This window comes from Syngnathus scovelli, chromosome 22 (genome assembly GCF_024217435.2).
Source record: "Syngnathus scovelli strain Florida chromosome 22, RoL_Ssco_1.2, whole genome shotgun sequence".
In the NCBI taxonomy this organism is placed as follows: domain Eukaryota; kingdom Metazoa; phylum Chordata; class Actinopteri; order Syngnathiformes; family Syngnathidae; genus Syngnathus; species Syngnathus scovelli.
Genome location: NC_090868.1, coordinates 4,350,692 through 4,364,923, shown reverse-complemented (window position 1 = coordinate 4,364,923; position 14,232 = coordinate 4,350,692). Strand labels below are relative to the sequence as shown.

The 14,232-nt window shown below is 45.0% G+C and overlaps 2 protein-coding genes across 3 annotated transcripts; both read right to left on the bottom strand.

Annotated features, from left to right (window-relative positions):
* Nucleotides 1–8: 8 nt before the first annotated feature.
* On the bottom strand, nucleotides 9–8,117 carry atxn7l1 (ataxin 7-like 1). Of its 2 annotated transcripts, none has more exons than XM_049761257.2 (11): nucleotides 8,013–8,117; nucleotides 6,630–6,735; nucleotides 6,238–6,424; nucleotides 5,482–5,849; nucleotides 4,702–4,784; nucleotides 4,399–4,622; nucleotides 3,985–4,210; nucleotides 3,758–3,879; nucleotides 2,851–3,291; nucleotides 2,548–2,758; nucleotides 9–2,135 (listed from the first exon to the last, which is right to left on the bottom strand). In XM_049761257.2, the coding sequence occupies exons 2-11, from the start codon at nucleotides 6,643–6,645 to the stop codon at nucleotides 2,118–2,120; spliced, it is 1,896 nt and encodes a 631-aa protein (XP_049617214.1). In that variant the 5' UTR covers nucleotides 6,646–6,735; nucleotides 8,013–8,117; the 3' UTR covers nucleotides 9–2,117. The 2 variants fall into 2 exon arrangements, with proteins under 2 accessions (XP_049617214.1, XP_049617217.1); XM_049761260.2 differs by having other exon boundaries at nucleotides 6,630–6,731.
* Nucleotides 8,118–10,779: 2,662 nt separating this feature from the next.
* Nucleotides 10,780–13,960, bottom strand: sypl1 (synaptophysin-like 1). The gene is made up of 5 exons (XM_049761300.2): nucleotides 13,785–13,960; nucleotides 12,263–12,381; nucleotides 11,985–12,189; nucleotides 11,717–11,908; nucleotides 10,780–11,470 (listed from the first exon to the last, which is right to left on the bottom strand). The coding sequence occupies exons 1-5, from the start codon at nucleotides 13,854–13,856 to the stop codon at nucleotides 11,339–11,341; spliced, it is 720 nt and encodes a 239-aa protein (XP_049617257.1). The 5' UTR covers nucleotides 13,857–13,960; the 3' UTR covers nucleotides 10,780–11,338.
* Between the last annotated feature and the right edge of the window lie 272 nt (nucleotides 13,961–14,232).

The window sequence follows — 14,232 nt, the reverse complement described above, 5'->3', positions numbered from 1 at the left end:
CCAACGAGTTCACACTTTAGTTATTTAATTAAAAAAAAGCTTTTCCTTTTCAAACAAGTGTTTCGAAACAACTTCCGGTCGAACGGCAGTGAAACAAAATACCAAGGCGAATTTGCAGACATTCAACTTTCAGCACAGTTTGCAATCCTGAAAGAAAAGAACAGTGCGCTGGTATCAGGAGGAGGTTTCGCTTTTCAAACGCGGCCTTCTTATTTACTGCCAGAGACGTACAAATATAAACTTTGAACGTGTCAAATATATATATATAAATACAACTTGGTTAAAGATTTTGTTACAAAGTGCAAACACTGAGGAAGGGGAAGCATTAACAACAAGCGGAGAAAATGACGTACAAAAATCGGTGAACTTTGTCATTGTTTTCTAGATGCGTTGTCGCAATGTCGCCCTCACGTCGGGCTTCCTATGAAGTAGTTGAGAAGCTCCCAGATTATTAACATAGTCGCCACCTCTCCAGCTCAGTAGCTTTTCCTCTTTCCCCAAAAAAATAAGAATTGTAATCCCGTCTTTTTGTGGGGTAAAAATGGGAAAGACCAGTGACAAAATCAGGAATGTGAATTTTTTTTTTTTGGAATAGAACGCCTGGTTTTCCCCATGAGCTATTTAAAGTCTACACACCCCACATGGTTCAAATGCTAACATTTATGTGACAACCTGTAAAACAGGGGAAAAAATTAGGCTGAGTAACAACAAAAAAGTGGTTGCAAAATTGTGCACACCCTCTTACTAAAGTGGATTCATCTTTGTTTTTTCCCACAAAAACCAGGCATTAAACCGAGAGGGGTGTGTAGACTTTTTCTATCCACTAAACTTTAATAGGGTTGAAAGGGGAGCACAGAGGTAATGGAAACAAGAAAAGAAATACTGATAAGACACTTGTCCAAGGTGTCAAGAGATATTCAGACTCTCCAAAGTGTTGCTTGAAAAGCACCTGTTGTATGACAGGCGGGTCACGTGATGACAAACCACGCATCACGCGTTCCCCACAAAAGCATTCATAGTGTATTCTCACTTACTCCTCTTACGATGAGCAATGCGGTGAGCGAGTGAAAAGGAAGCGCTGCAGGGAATGGCGATGAAACATTTCCCCCCCGTTTTTTATCTTTCAGTAAATTGAGTTGAAATAGTGCATGTATGAAGACGCGTGTTGCTAAAAGGGTCAATAGACGCACTTGAACTTGACCTGTTATTTAGAGTGGAGCACAGATTAGGAAATAAAATTATAAAATTCAGGAGAGGGGAGGCAATACCAGGCTATTGGTATTCAAATTATAGTTTCAATCCTGCAGCTCAATACAAAAGGGGAACGTAATAAATACCAAAGAGTAAAATAATAAACAGATATGGACACATTTTCAACATTTTTTCAAAAATGTCAATTATTCCTTTCGCTCCAACCTTAAATGTACGTGGCACCCCAAAAAAAAAAAAAAAATTATTAACAACTCCAGTTCACACTTCCTCCTATATTGAAATACGATGCATTGAACGGCATGGTTAATTTTTTTTTTTCATGTAAATATAGATGTTTTTTTTAATGTGAAGGGGGCCCTAGGGTGGCACTGCTGGAAGAAGCTGCTGCGAGGGAGGACGAGGGCAGTAAGAGCACTTTAAACACAGCCATGCTGGGTGTACACAATGCACACGGGACAAAAGACCGCGAGGAGAGTCCGCGTAAAAAGCGGCTTGATATAAAATGGGGAGTAAAAAAAAAAAGGAGGGAGGGAGGGCCAAGAAAGCTGGTTAGAACCCAACCGAAAAAGTTTGCAGTCAAGCAAACATCACAGCAAGAAAAAAAAATATTGTCGAAGCTGACGTGCCAGTCCTATAGGAGTTCCTTGTTAGCTGACCAGACTAGAAAAATGGAAGAAAATAAAATAATTCCTCATGAACATTTGGACTCCGCCGTCTCCGTTTTTCCTGTCTACGTCCTCCAAAGTCGGGACCGGAGAATGAAAAGCAGACCAGAACGTGGGGCCTGGAACGGAACTAAATGGGGAGACGTCGCTCCCATTGGGTCTGTCAGTGAGGGGAGGGGGTGAGAGGGCGAGGGGGTATGAGTGGTGAGGGTCATTACCCGACATTCTACCAAACAGGTGTCAGTGATGCAACTTGGCCTGTGGGGAGAAAGAAGACTTTTCATCCACAGCAAGTTTTTTTTTTTTTTTTTTTTTAACACTGAAACAAGTGGCAATTTTCTCATCAATCTCCATTTGTTAAGCTTTTGATATAAAATATATGCAACTAGTTGTAAAATCTGACATAAGAGCAAGGATATAAAATCAAAGCTCCTGTTGTTCATGTTGCTAACCATTGATGCTAATTTCAGTCAGCCCGTCTAAGGTGTTTCACATTATACATTAGCATTAAGCTAATGTGCTTGTGGTTGGTTTCGCTTAACCTTTTGTCGTTTTAAATATACATTTGATTTTCTTCTGTTTTGCGTTTAACAATAACCTTTATTGCTATTTTTTTGTTTTAAACTGTGGGTTTGCTGCATTTTATTTTTTAAATGAAAAGATAGCCTACCTGTCTTTGGGACTCGCTGTCGTTCCGGTTCCCAAAGAAGCCGTCGGCAGCTCCCAGCCGGTTCACCTTGTTGCCGGTCTTCCCTTCGTAAGCGCCGGCACTCTTCCTCTTCCTCCCCTCGGCTTTTTGCCCGTAATTCAAGGCTCCGGGGGAGGGAGCGGCTGCCAGCTCCCTGCTGGATGAGTAGGATATATTGGTGCTGCCAAGATCACTGGGGAGCAGACGAGGGGAATTTGCACTTGATGACATTTAGTGAGCTCTAACTGGATCCTGACGTAAAAAACGCTGCAGACCTCCACCTACCTGTTATTTGAGTTCTGGCCTTGAGTGCCGTCAGCTTTCGTTAGCCAGTGGCCGCTGTAGCCCCAAAGTCCGTTCCCCGCCCGACTGTGTCCCTTTTTAGCACCCGGCCCCGCCGATACTCCGTGAGCGCTGGTCCCGTTCCGAAAGGAGCAGGCGTAGGAAGAGTTTTTCCTCCTTGCTTCCGCTATAGAGTCCTCTCTCTCTTTGGTGGGGCGGCTGGCCCTGTGCGCGCTGTGGCGGGGTGCGCCCAGAGTGGCATGAGGCTGAGGGGCATCTCTGAAAGTCAAAGCTCCGGGTGATGACGCGGCATGAGGGAAAGAGGGACCGGACGGAGCGGTAAAAAGGGAGGAAGTGTCCGACGTGGGAGAGGGAGGGGGCGCTTGTTGGGATGTGCCAGAGGGTGAAAGGGTGGGCAGGCTCTCAGCAGCTGGAGGAACCTTTCTGGAACAAGATGCACAAGGTTTCTTTAAAGGGAGGGCTTTCAACATTTTTAGAAGACCAAAGATACTTTTTCCAAGAACCACCTTGTGATTCTGAATATAACCACATGTAATAAAAACAGTCCTAAAATGTCATCAAAAAATAAATAGTTGCCTGTTTAAAAAGGCTGGCATATTTACATGGATACAAAATTGGAATGATAAAGATTAGAATTAATTAAGGATTAGAATAAAAAAAAAAATTCTGCTCCTTTCTACAAGTATTTTTGACATTTCAGAATAAAATTACCCTTTCAAGCATCTCTAGTCAATTCATTTGACCATATTGTTTGAATTCTCTTTTAACCTTTGTCTTCCTGGTCACCATCTTAATTAACTATTTCATACTTTTAATTGAATGAGCTTTGTATAATTAAAGATTTAAGAAATTATCTACTGTACAAAGAGATAGGAGAATACACACCAACCTCCACATTTGTGCATTGAGGTGCTTCTCCACCATGTTCTGGAGCGCCACCCTCATCCTGTCCCACCGCCGGTCAAACACGTAGTGGCCTCGTCCCATCAGCCTGCTGCTGAAAATGCAAACCTGCGTCCAGAAAAGGCGGGAAAGAAAATATGAGAAATTACAGACTGATATTAAATGTCATTGACTGCTAAAATGTCAGCAGCTTCAAAATAAATTTGTATTCACCCCGGAAGGTTGAGGATGGTGGTTCGAAACGTGAATGGCGGGTCCGTGCGCATCCTCGGGAGTCGGTGCGTCGCCTTCGTCGCTGGAGAGTCGATCACCATCCCCGCTGGATGTGGTCGTCCAAGGCTGAGGTGAAAGCTCCGGGTGGGAGGGTGGGACGGGTGCTGGGGCAGGAAAGGTTGCTGGCGGTGGAGGCTGAGGCATGGAAGTGGCGGTGCCTGGAACCCTGGAGTAGTTACAAAACATAATTATTATATTAATGATGATTTCAGCTATAACTGGTTTGAGTTTGGTCACGTAATTTTTTTTATTTTATCTGCAAGTGTAAAAAAATAAATAAAAATCACATACATTTTCGTTTACAGCACCCCCTGGTGGGGAGACCGTGAACAGCAAGACTCCCCCTCTTCTTACCTGGGGATGTGTGCGTTTGCCAGTTTTAATTTCAGCGTGGACAGAGGGCGTCCGTTTGGGCAGTGCAGCTTGCTGGGAGAAGCGACGTCTTGCGAGGTGACACTTGGACTGCAGCCGTTCTTGTCCTTCTCCTTCTCCTTCGTTCTGCCTCTGTGTTCGGCCAGGAGGACATCGAAATGTTTCCTCCTGCCGGGAACGGCTCGGCGGTGGGTTAGGGAGTGAGTCTGAAAGAAGAAGGAACATTTGATGCCTAAATTTAAAAGTGATTCATTTAGACACATTGACATCTGTTATTTACAATACCTTGCAGGTGAGGGAACGCGTGCACGGCTGTTTGGTCTCAGGGTCCTGGACGCCACAGTGCTTATTCGGGTCAAATACTCTTCCTGGGAAAAAATAAACAAACGACTGTCACAATGAGCGCATTTACGATTTCTCCATCTGCATCTGGTTTACTTGCTGCAACTCATATGAGAAAAGAACAAGCTAGTTTGACAATAAACCACTTGGACTTAAACTCCAAATTCGTTCGTGACTTTCATGACATCCCGTGTGTCAACAAGTGAGAACTGAAAGCACCCCCCCTAAAAAAAAAAAGATTTAAAAAAAACACACTAGCGAAGCCTCTGTGCTTTTCCTGTGCCAACAGCAACAGCAAAGAGAAAATAAATTATTAAAAATATCAAATCATGACTCAAGAACTGAGGAAAGGCTGAAAGATGAGCACAATATGGACCTGAGAAGAGAAAGATAGCTGAAGAGGGGGGGGGACAGATTTTTTTAAAAGTCAGACATTTTGAGTATAGTTCTAAGAAAAGTAGTTAACAGATTGGAAATCTGGCAGAGGGGGGCAGGGGAGAGTGAGAATGTGTGAAAAGAGGAGGGAAAGTCTCCCTCTGGCCATCTTGTCTGCAGCCAAATATTCAAGCTTGGACGCTCTCCAAACGTTGCTGAGATAAGAATGAGTGAGTGTGTGAACTGATGACGCGCATGCGTACACAAGCGCAGGAATTCCTCTGCAAAGTTGCTCATGGAGACAAATTCACTGCAGCGTGAAGGCACAAACACGGCACAACTGCTGACCTGAGAGTCTGGAAGAAAAAGCCTTGGTGCCATTTTGATTCTTCTTCTCTGAAGGTGACGGCGATGACAGCTGAGCCGGCGGCCTGTGAGCGGGAGAGGGGGAGGGGCACGACGAGGAGGCCGGCCGGCGGTCGAGAGGGGAGCGCGCTGGGCCGGAGCGCCCGTCTAGAGGCGACGGCGAGGAGCGCGGCGTGGACGGCCCGCCGTTGCGCATCTTCTCATTGGGGAATGCGGTGGGAGAGGGCAGCGGGTGTTTGAGGGGGGACGAAGAAGGCGAGGACGAGGGGGTGGCGAGGCGGACTTGGGAGGTGGAGTTTGCTCGGCTGAGGCACGGCATCTTCTCCAAGCTCACGACCGGAAGAGAGACGCTGGAGGGAAGAAGAGGCCGGGCGTCATTTCATTTGGACAAGCCAGCATTTGTGCGGAAAAAGAAAGCTAACGGCTATGATTGCATCATCTTCCGAAACTTTATTTCAAAGGCCAGAGGTGATGCAATAAAAGCAAACGAGCCGACTTGGCAAATTATCCGAAATGTATCCGATCGTCAACTGACCTTCCGAGCTTCCTTCTGCAACAAAGCAGACTTCAAACTAAAAATAATAAAATTTAAAAACCAAAAAATGGGCCTCCTTAAATGTACCTTTCAAATATTTTTGGTAAAAATAAAATATCGAGGCGACGACGCTGAAAGACTCCCGCACGGAGAATTGATAAAGTTGCTCTTTTCATTTCAACAAAATAATAATAGGTGCTAACCATGGTTTGTTCCGAATTCCCTTTGGAGGATAGACGGCGAGTGGTGCTTTCCTGAAGCGCGAGTGAGGGTAGTCTTTGGGGATCCGGAAGGGGAGGCCGTCCCCGGGACCGCCAGCCATGGCGGGGGCTTTGGCCTTCATGAGAACCAGCGGGTTCCTCGAAGGGACGGGAGAGCTGTGGCGCTTATCTGAAACCAGACAAAAGAAGCGTTTACACAACGACGTCAAAAGGTGTCCTTGCAAAACCCCCGGTCGAGCTGCGACTGCAAACTCACCACGGCCATCAATTATAAATACATTTTGGAGCCTGAGCTGATCAGCGCGCACGAGCGGATGCGGACGAGCCAGAAGCGGGCAGGGGAATAAATCAAGAGAAGAGGAGCTCACACTTACGGTTCTTGCTATGCATGTCTTTGTGGGAGCAGAGTGGGGAGGGGATGGAAGGGGAGGGGTGCGGTCCAGGATTCTTGCTCTCACTGGGAAACTAAACCCCAACTACCTGAATGAAGGGACACAGAGGAAACGGAGAGGAAGAGGTGGGGGGGAAGAAAAAAAATAAACACAAGCGTATACACACGAGTCATGATGAGATGCGTGCTTATCTGTCGGCATGATTAATTTCACGCGTGTGCGGATGGGCAGGTGAGTAAACAAAACTGGAAGCCGAGGTTTAGAGGCAGCTGTGTTCAGAGAGAACAAAGTCCACAGTCGCCTTCGCAGGTATGCAAGCTAGCGTCGTGTCAGATTATTTCACACTCGGCGAGCGTAGGAACATCAGAAGCTCATCCGGCGCTGCTCGGGAACTCGGTGTACCGATTTACAATAAATGGACGGCTGCCCGGGCAAGGTCGCTAAGCCACTCGACTGCAAGGGCACGCCGGCGACCGTCGTTATGGCGATGCCGTCGACCTCTCCAGCTGCCGATTGGCTTGGACCGGGTGCGTGGTGAGGACGCCCAGCTGGGTCGTTTACACAGCGAAAAGGCCCGGGAGAGAAGGGGGGGCGGGGGTTCTAAACGCTGATCAATACTTTTAAAAAGGTAATCAAGCAATGTCTCCAACCCAAACTAAACTTGTTATGACATAGTGTTGTGTGCATGTATAACGAGTGTGTTTTAAACCTGTTGTTCCCCCACCCTACCCGATTGTGTGCGTGTCAGCAAGCGGAACCGCTGCAAACAAGGCATGGAAGGGGGCTGGGCTGTCGAAGCGGGGACAAAACAACAGTGGCTGCCAGGACCGTGCGTCTGTGTGTGTGCGTGTGCACCCTCACAATACCACTGACCTCTTTCCGCTGAGAAACTCAAAGTAAGAATGCGTGCGCATGCAATTATGCCGGTGTCGCTCGTCTCTCTCAGGAATCAGTTTGTGTGCGAGTGTGTGTGTGTGTGTGTGTGTGTGCGAGTGTGTGCGTGTGTGTGTGTGTGTGTGTGTGTGTGAGCCCTCGACCTCAAACAGACGTTGAGGTTGAAGCACGTGCCGGGAGCAGCAGCAGCTCGCAAGCTGATGAGAGCGAGCCGAGTCGCAATCGGCAAGCGCCGATGAGAGTGTACGTACGATTTAATTGGAGTGCTCGGCTTTTCGTGAGAGCAAACAAAATGCGGCAGTGGTCAACAGCTCATTGAATCCAATATTTTTAGAATCAATTAGTCTACCGATTACGCCATCGATTAATCGAATAAAAATGTTGCATTATTAAGGCGCTGAGATCATTCTGCGGCTTGGATTGAGCCGGTGAAAAAACGTTAGCAAAAATACTCAAGAGAGTTAATCTTACCGTAGTGTGTGAGGAAGCCCCGAGGAGTGACCACCTGATTGCAGACATGGCAGACAACGAGATGAAAGTCCTCCAGCACTGGAAACAGACGGCGGTGGAGCATCCCTGAGGACGGCAGCGAGAAGCACACAAAGCGGCCAATCAATGATTTCCTCACGACTCTACACGGAAACACACCATATAAATTTAAGACATACTTTTGACCACTAGAAAAAAAAATCATTTAGATATCAAGTCTTCATTTATTAGCTTCAAGAGAAGACTCAGCAAGGAAAAAAAGCTCCACTCTGGCTCTGACTGGAGATTAAGCATGTGTGGTCGTGGAGGGGGGAAGCGGGGGTGGTATTTGACCAGCCTGTGTGAAGACTTTCCCTAGCCGCGTGTTTATTTGTGTGTACACGAGGGCTGCGGCTCTGCGGTGATTCAACAGAGTGACGTTCTGCGCCTGGAAGTATTTATACCAACAAGGTGTGAAGGAACTCCTCCGAAACTCCCAAAGTGCAGCATTCGGACCATACGAGATATGTTATGAAATAATCAAGTAAGAGTGATTGATTTAACGAAATATTTGTTGGGTAATCACAAAAAAGGTTCTCCATTAGCTTGTCCTACTTCTACGCTGTCGTAAAGCGAAGTTAGCTGCCGAAAAAGTGCGGCGATGATGTGAAAGTAATAAAAGGACAATTTTTCTCATCGTGCGAGTGCTTGTTTTGTTTCCCGTATTTGTAACAACTTCATATTTTCTGTGATAAAAAGAGAATCAAGTAAAATAAAAGCCCAAGCTTTTTTTTTTTTTCTCGACAACGGTGTCATTCCTTGTTGTATGTCAAAGGTAAAGTAAACTGCCGGTACATTATGAACATATCATTTGAATAAAGTCATAAAAATAGACGACTAATCTATTGTTTTGAGTTTGAAAGACATTTTGCCCGATTTTTGTACTCTTTAAAAATGTCATTTAACATATTGATAAAATGTAAACAATTTTTTTTCTTTCTACCTACATGTAAACACAATTTTATTTTTTACCTGCATTGTTCTTGTTCACATTAACTTAAAAGTACAAAGTGGATTTTATATTTTTGAAAAACCACGACTGTTCTATGAACTGCAATCGATTTTGGTCGACTTGTTGACAATCCAGTAAGCCGAGTGTGCTCCAACACGCGGCTTACTCGACAGCTCCAAGTTCTCCCGCTCACCTTCTTCATTGACAGCACAAAGCTCTTCGTGGCACTTCTCCAAAAGCGAGTCTGCGTGGAAACAAAATGTTACCATCAACTCCAAAATAAAGACGCATACAAAACTTTGTGGCCTGGGGAGGTGGGAGGGTGGGGGGCACGTATACACAGTAGTTAGCATTAGCTTGTTAGCTCGCTCCCCCGCCCCCCTTGTTGTCGCTGTCAAAAAAAGCAGCTACCAAAGTTCCGAGTAGTGGATAGTTCCAACATAGTTTCGGTACACTGAAGGAGTCAAGTGGGCCGAAAACACGCAGCGTCAATGTTCGCCTCGCTGCCTCGGTAGTGCGTGGCCCACACGTCGGGCTCTCCATTGGCCATTTGGTGCTCGTCTTTTTTTTTTTTTTTTTTTTTTGACAGTTACTTGGCTGCTTTTGACAGACAGTGGAGGAGGCGAGTCAATCACAGAACACTTGGCGGGTGGAGGTGAGGGGGGGGGGGGCACTTCCTGACACTTTGCCCGTAAAAAAAAAAAAAGAAAAAGACAAGCGTCAACGACCGCGCACCTTCGGAACTTACCGTCAATGAGACGCAGTTGAGCCGCACCGACGAATGAAGACCAAGGCTCGCTGAGGAAGCTATCCGGACTCGGTATGAGGCGAGCCAGTGTCGCCATTGCTCTTCCTCCTTGTTGCTTTGCCGCGAGCCGTCCTTCCTCTCTCGCTCCTTCGCACGCAGCAGGCGAGGGGAACGAGCTGGTGACGTCATCTCCGGCACCGTTCGGAAGAAGTCGGTTCTTGTCGGGAAGGATGGAGTGACAAGCGAGGGTCACAACTCTGTGAGGTCAGAAGTTCAGCGTGGAGAAGAAATGATGGAATGAATGGCTTGTGTTGGGTTTTTGTTTTGTTGTTTATGAATAATAAATGATTTAATATGACCTGGATATTCTCACTTAGTCACCTTCCTCACATCTCAACAAGGTTGTTTTCCTGGATCAAGAAAAAAAATAATTGAAAAAATGAATCATACTCACCAGAGATGCTGAGGCGATTTTTGCTGATTGAATTTGCCTGAAACATTTTTTCTCAGGCAAAACAATCGGAGCACATAAAATGCTGACGTCATCAAGGGCGAACGCTCTTTCCTTGTAAGGATGGGTTAGAAAGCAGATTAACAAACCCATCAAATTGCTTATATCGTTTTAGTTACATCTGCCAGAATTGATTCTGGATGTCCTGGGCAGATTAGATTAATACAGCAAAATGCAGGGGCTGGAATCTGATTGGATTTTAAAAAAATCATACAATTTCATAAAACAAATAGTAAAATTCAGGTCACCTACCTCTTACATTAACCAGGAGCCAGTTCTATTAAAAGGGTTCCATGTGCTGTACTCTACTGCGCTGACCTCTTGTGGCCAAATTAAGTAACTGCACTTCATTAGAGAAGTGAGCTCATTGTTCTCACTATATATAGTACGCTAGATATTAACACAAAATATATTATTAAAACATAGATACATAACGACATTTTTAATCTTTTAAATAAATATAATTGAAATGGTAAAATAATTGAAACACAATCTTAGCTATTTGGGACACAGCATGTGGCGGGGGCATCACCGGTATACCCTCCCCATTTTTATTCCACATCCATATTTACTTACATTCTAAGCAAATTGCAACAGATATCAAAATACATTGAACAGCCATCAATGCAAACAAATCAGGCATGCAACAGTACAAAAAGAGAAAAAAAAACTGTGACATGGAAATGTTTAATGAGGTGAAAACGGGGATGCTAATTACCCAACATTTCTTTTTCGACAGTCTGCCGCTGTCACCTCATCCATAACTAATGGGATGGAAATAACATCAGAGATATTTCCTTGACAACCGAGGCGACGATGTATTAAAAAAAATCCTAATGCATAAAAAAAATTCAGCATGCACGTAAAAAATAAGGAATTGAGTTTTTAAGCGTCATAACGAGTACCTGCCAAGTACCCTAATGAGGACCCAGAACTTCTTTGGTCAAGCTACTAAATGAACATAAAAAGCTGTAAGAAAGTAGGAATTTGATATTCTAAAAATGCTGCTGCACCAGAAAATAATTTGTCAATTGAAGTGTTGGTTTCCGGCGTGTGTATTAGATTGCTGCCGGAACCTGCTGCCTCCCCGGTCCCGGTTGGGTTGAAATTTTTTGCGAGTGCCAGCGAGTCTCCTTGTACACAAACCAGGCGTTGCCAGCCCACACGAACATGTTGAGGTAGCCAAACACCTGAAAGCAGGGAGGATTTAAAAAAAAAAAAAAAAAAAAGAATTACTAAAGATAGTTCAATAATATGTGAGGATTTCCTGGCTTGAATGTGTTGCATAAGTCGTGAGGAGGGAAGGGCGGGGTGATGAAAGTCTCATGATTGTCTGAGTCAGGATGCATGTGCTTGAAAAAAGCGGCCAGTAACACTGAAGCATAAAAAACAATAGATGGCGCTGTTACAAAAAATTATATTATGACCACACTCACCACAGAGATGTTGAGCGTCCGCAGGTTGGCGTACTCGGTGACCTCGCAGGTGATGTTGTTCCCCTTGCAGACCGCCACGGTGGCGTCGATGCCTTCCGTGTTCGTAGCGTCCTTGACGTTCTGAAGACCCTTAGCCCACGCCGACGAGCACACCAACCACAGGAAAACGATGATCGCCGTGATCACAAAGTCCTAAAAGTGGTCGACACGTTCCTTAATCACTCTCAATGTGACCAGTTTGCTACTTTTAACATAACAAAATTCTCACCAAAATGGGTCCGAAATCAGAGTTTTTATAAACGTGCATGTAGCCCAAATAAACCAAAAGGGCGGCCATGCTGTAGAGGAAGCAGAAGACGGCGACGCCCACGAAGAACTCAGCGGCCGAGGACGAGTCTCCCATCAGGTAGGTGGTGCTGACGGAGTGGTTACATATCGTGGAGTTGCCCTCGATGAGCGGCACCTGGCTTATCCTGACACAAAACACAGTTTCGCCGATTAAATGCCAATATATTCTCCTGAAACTGGCACCTAAAGGATTCTCACCTGAAGGGGTAGTGGAAGTTGACATTGAGAGTTTCATTCCTGCCATCGCCGCAGAAGATGGACACAATGTTCTTGGCCGCGAAGCCGCCGCAGCTTCCGAAAGCAAATATGGCCGTGAGCTGTTTGGAACAAGATGCGTCAAAAGCTAATTTGAAATAATGTTCACGAAAACAGATGATGTCACAATCTCGTGTTATCTTTGATGCCCTAGAACGCATGTCGGGGACTAAAGCGTCAACAAGAAAATTATTCCACAGTGGAATTCCAAGAAAGAATGGGGGCAGGATTTGATTTAGCGTGGAGGAGACCATGTGATGCTAACGCTCACGCGCACATGGCATTCTTAAGACGACATGAAAAAACATTTATGTAAGGGATGTGTGTGGGGGAAAAAAACTGACTTTTATTACTTCCTGTACATATACAAAAATGGGTCAAATTGATTCCGAGCGGTAAGTAAGGGTTAAGGGTGTGTTCGTTTTAAAAAGTGCTGACTCCAGGCGCAAGCGTTAGCATTTTAGCTTGAGCCCTCAAGAACCACATGTGCACTTTAACGACACACGCCTCGAGGCCTCGAAACAGATGTTTCTCCGTATGTCACCGGCCCCCAGCGCTTCCTGCTAAACCGCTAAATTACCCCCCCCCCCGTACATTATTAAAACGTGAAAGCCATATGGAGCACATATGAGACGACAACATGGCGGCAAGGAAGCTCGCAGGTCATTTCCCCCCCCCCCCCAACATCTGGGTCAACATCCTCCTCGCTTCCATGCATTCCAGACTTCCTGTTTACATTTGAACGGAACGGAAGCACAAGCGTTTAAGTCTATTTATTCTCGCTGAGAAATGACATCATCGACTTCCTGGGTGTTTTTCCCGTAGGTCATCATATGACATCATTTCACAACTACCGTGTGACCCATTCGGGGAAAATAAGGCGACTCACTTTCTTCACTATATGTCGAAATACGCGGTACATGTAAATACTATTCCCGCCAGACTGTTATTCCACGAGGTGAATTATTATCGAGCCTAGCTTTAATCTGTAACCATGTCATTTGGAAGCCGGTGAAATTGGACACCGTTTCGCTTTTGCCTTCTGCTAGCTTAATGCTAACACACAATGCAAACCGATAAATCAACATGTACAGCCAATACAAACAACACTGAAATGCATATATTCTTTATCCTCAGAAAAAAACACACCAGTTAAATTAGTTTGCTGAGTCACTACTTTGGCACTGTACTACATCGCCCTCTTATGGCCATGTTGTATTTTATCATAATGCACAGATTATTTAACAAAGCTTGATTACAGAGTGTATTTTTATATACTGAATATGGACTTTTTTTTTAAAGGAAAGATGATTAGAATCAAATTGCACTAACAAAAATGTTACTTAATGAGTTTACATGAGGAAGGAAAGAAAAAACCGCACCTCCCTGTCCTCTGGTTCTGACCCAGTTACTTGACCACACACGCACACAAAGTTTTTTTTTTTTTTTTTTTTTTTAGACTCACCCATTCCACTATTTTGACGAAGCCAAGCGGTTCCTTCAGAGGCGAGAAGTTGAGCCGAAATCCGGTCATCATGACTTGGATCCAAAACTTTTTGACGATGCCGAACCTCGAACTGTGTAAGAATCGGTGACGTTGGTCCCGCAACACGGAGGCAAAAAAAAAAAAAAAAAGAAAAAGTGGGAGTGATTTGACAGCGTGACGTGTTCTGCTGGCTAACGCTGCAAAAAAAAAAGAAAAAAAAAAGTGACGAGAGAAGAAAAAGGTAGTCGATAGTTTTTGTTGATTCGTTACCGTAACTACAGGAAACGTTTTACATGACAAATAACAACAAAAAAAGTTTTAATTTCGTACCGTCTGCATTTTTGTTACGGCTCAAGTTTACGCGTGCGCGTCCTCGACACAGCGGGTCATATGACAGCTAGAACAAAAGGCGAGTATTCTTCAAAAT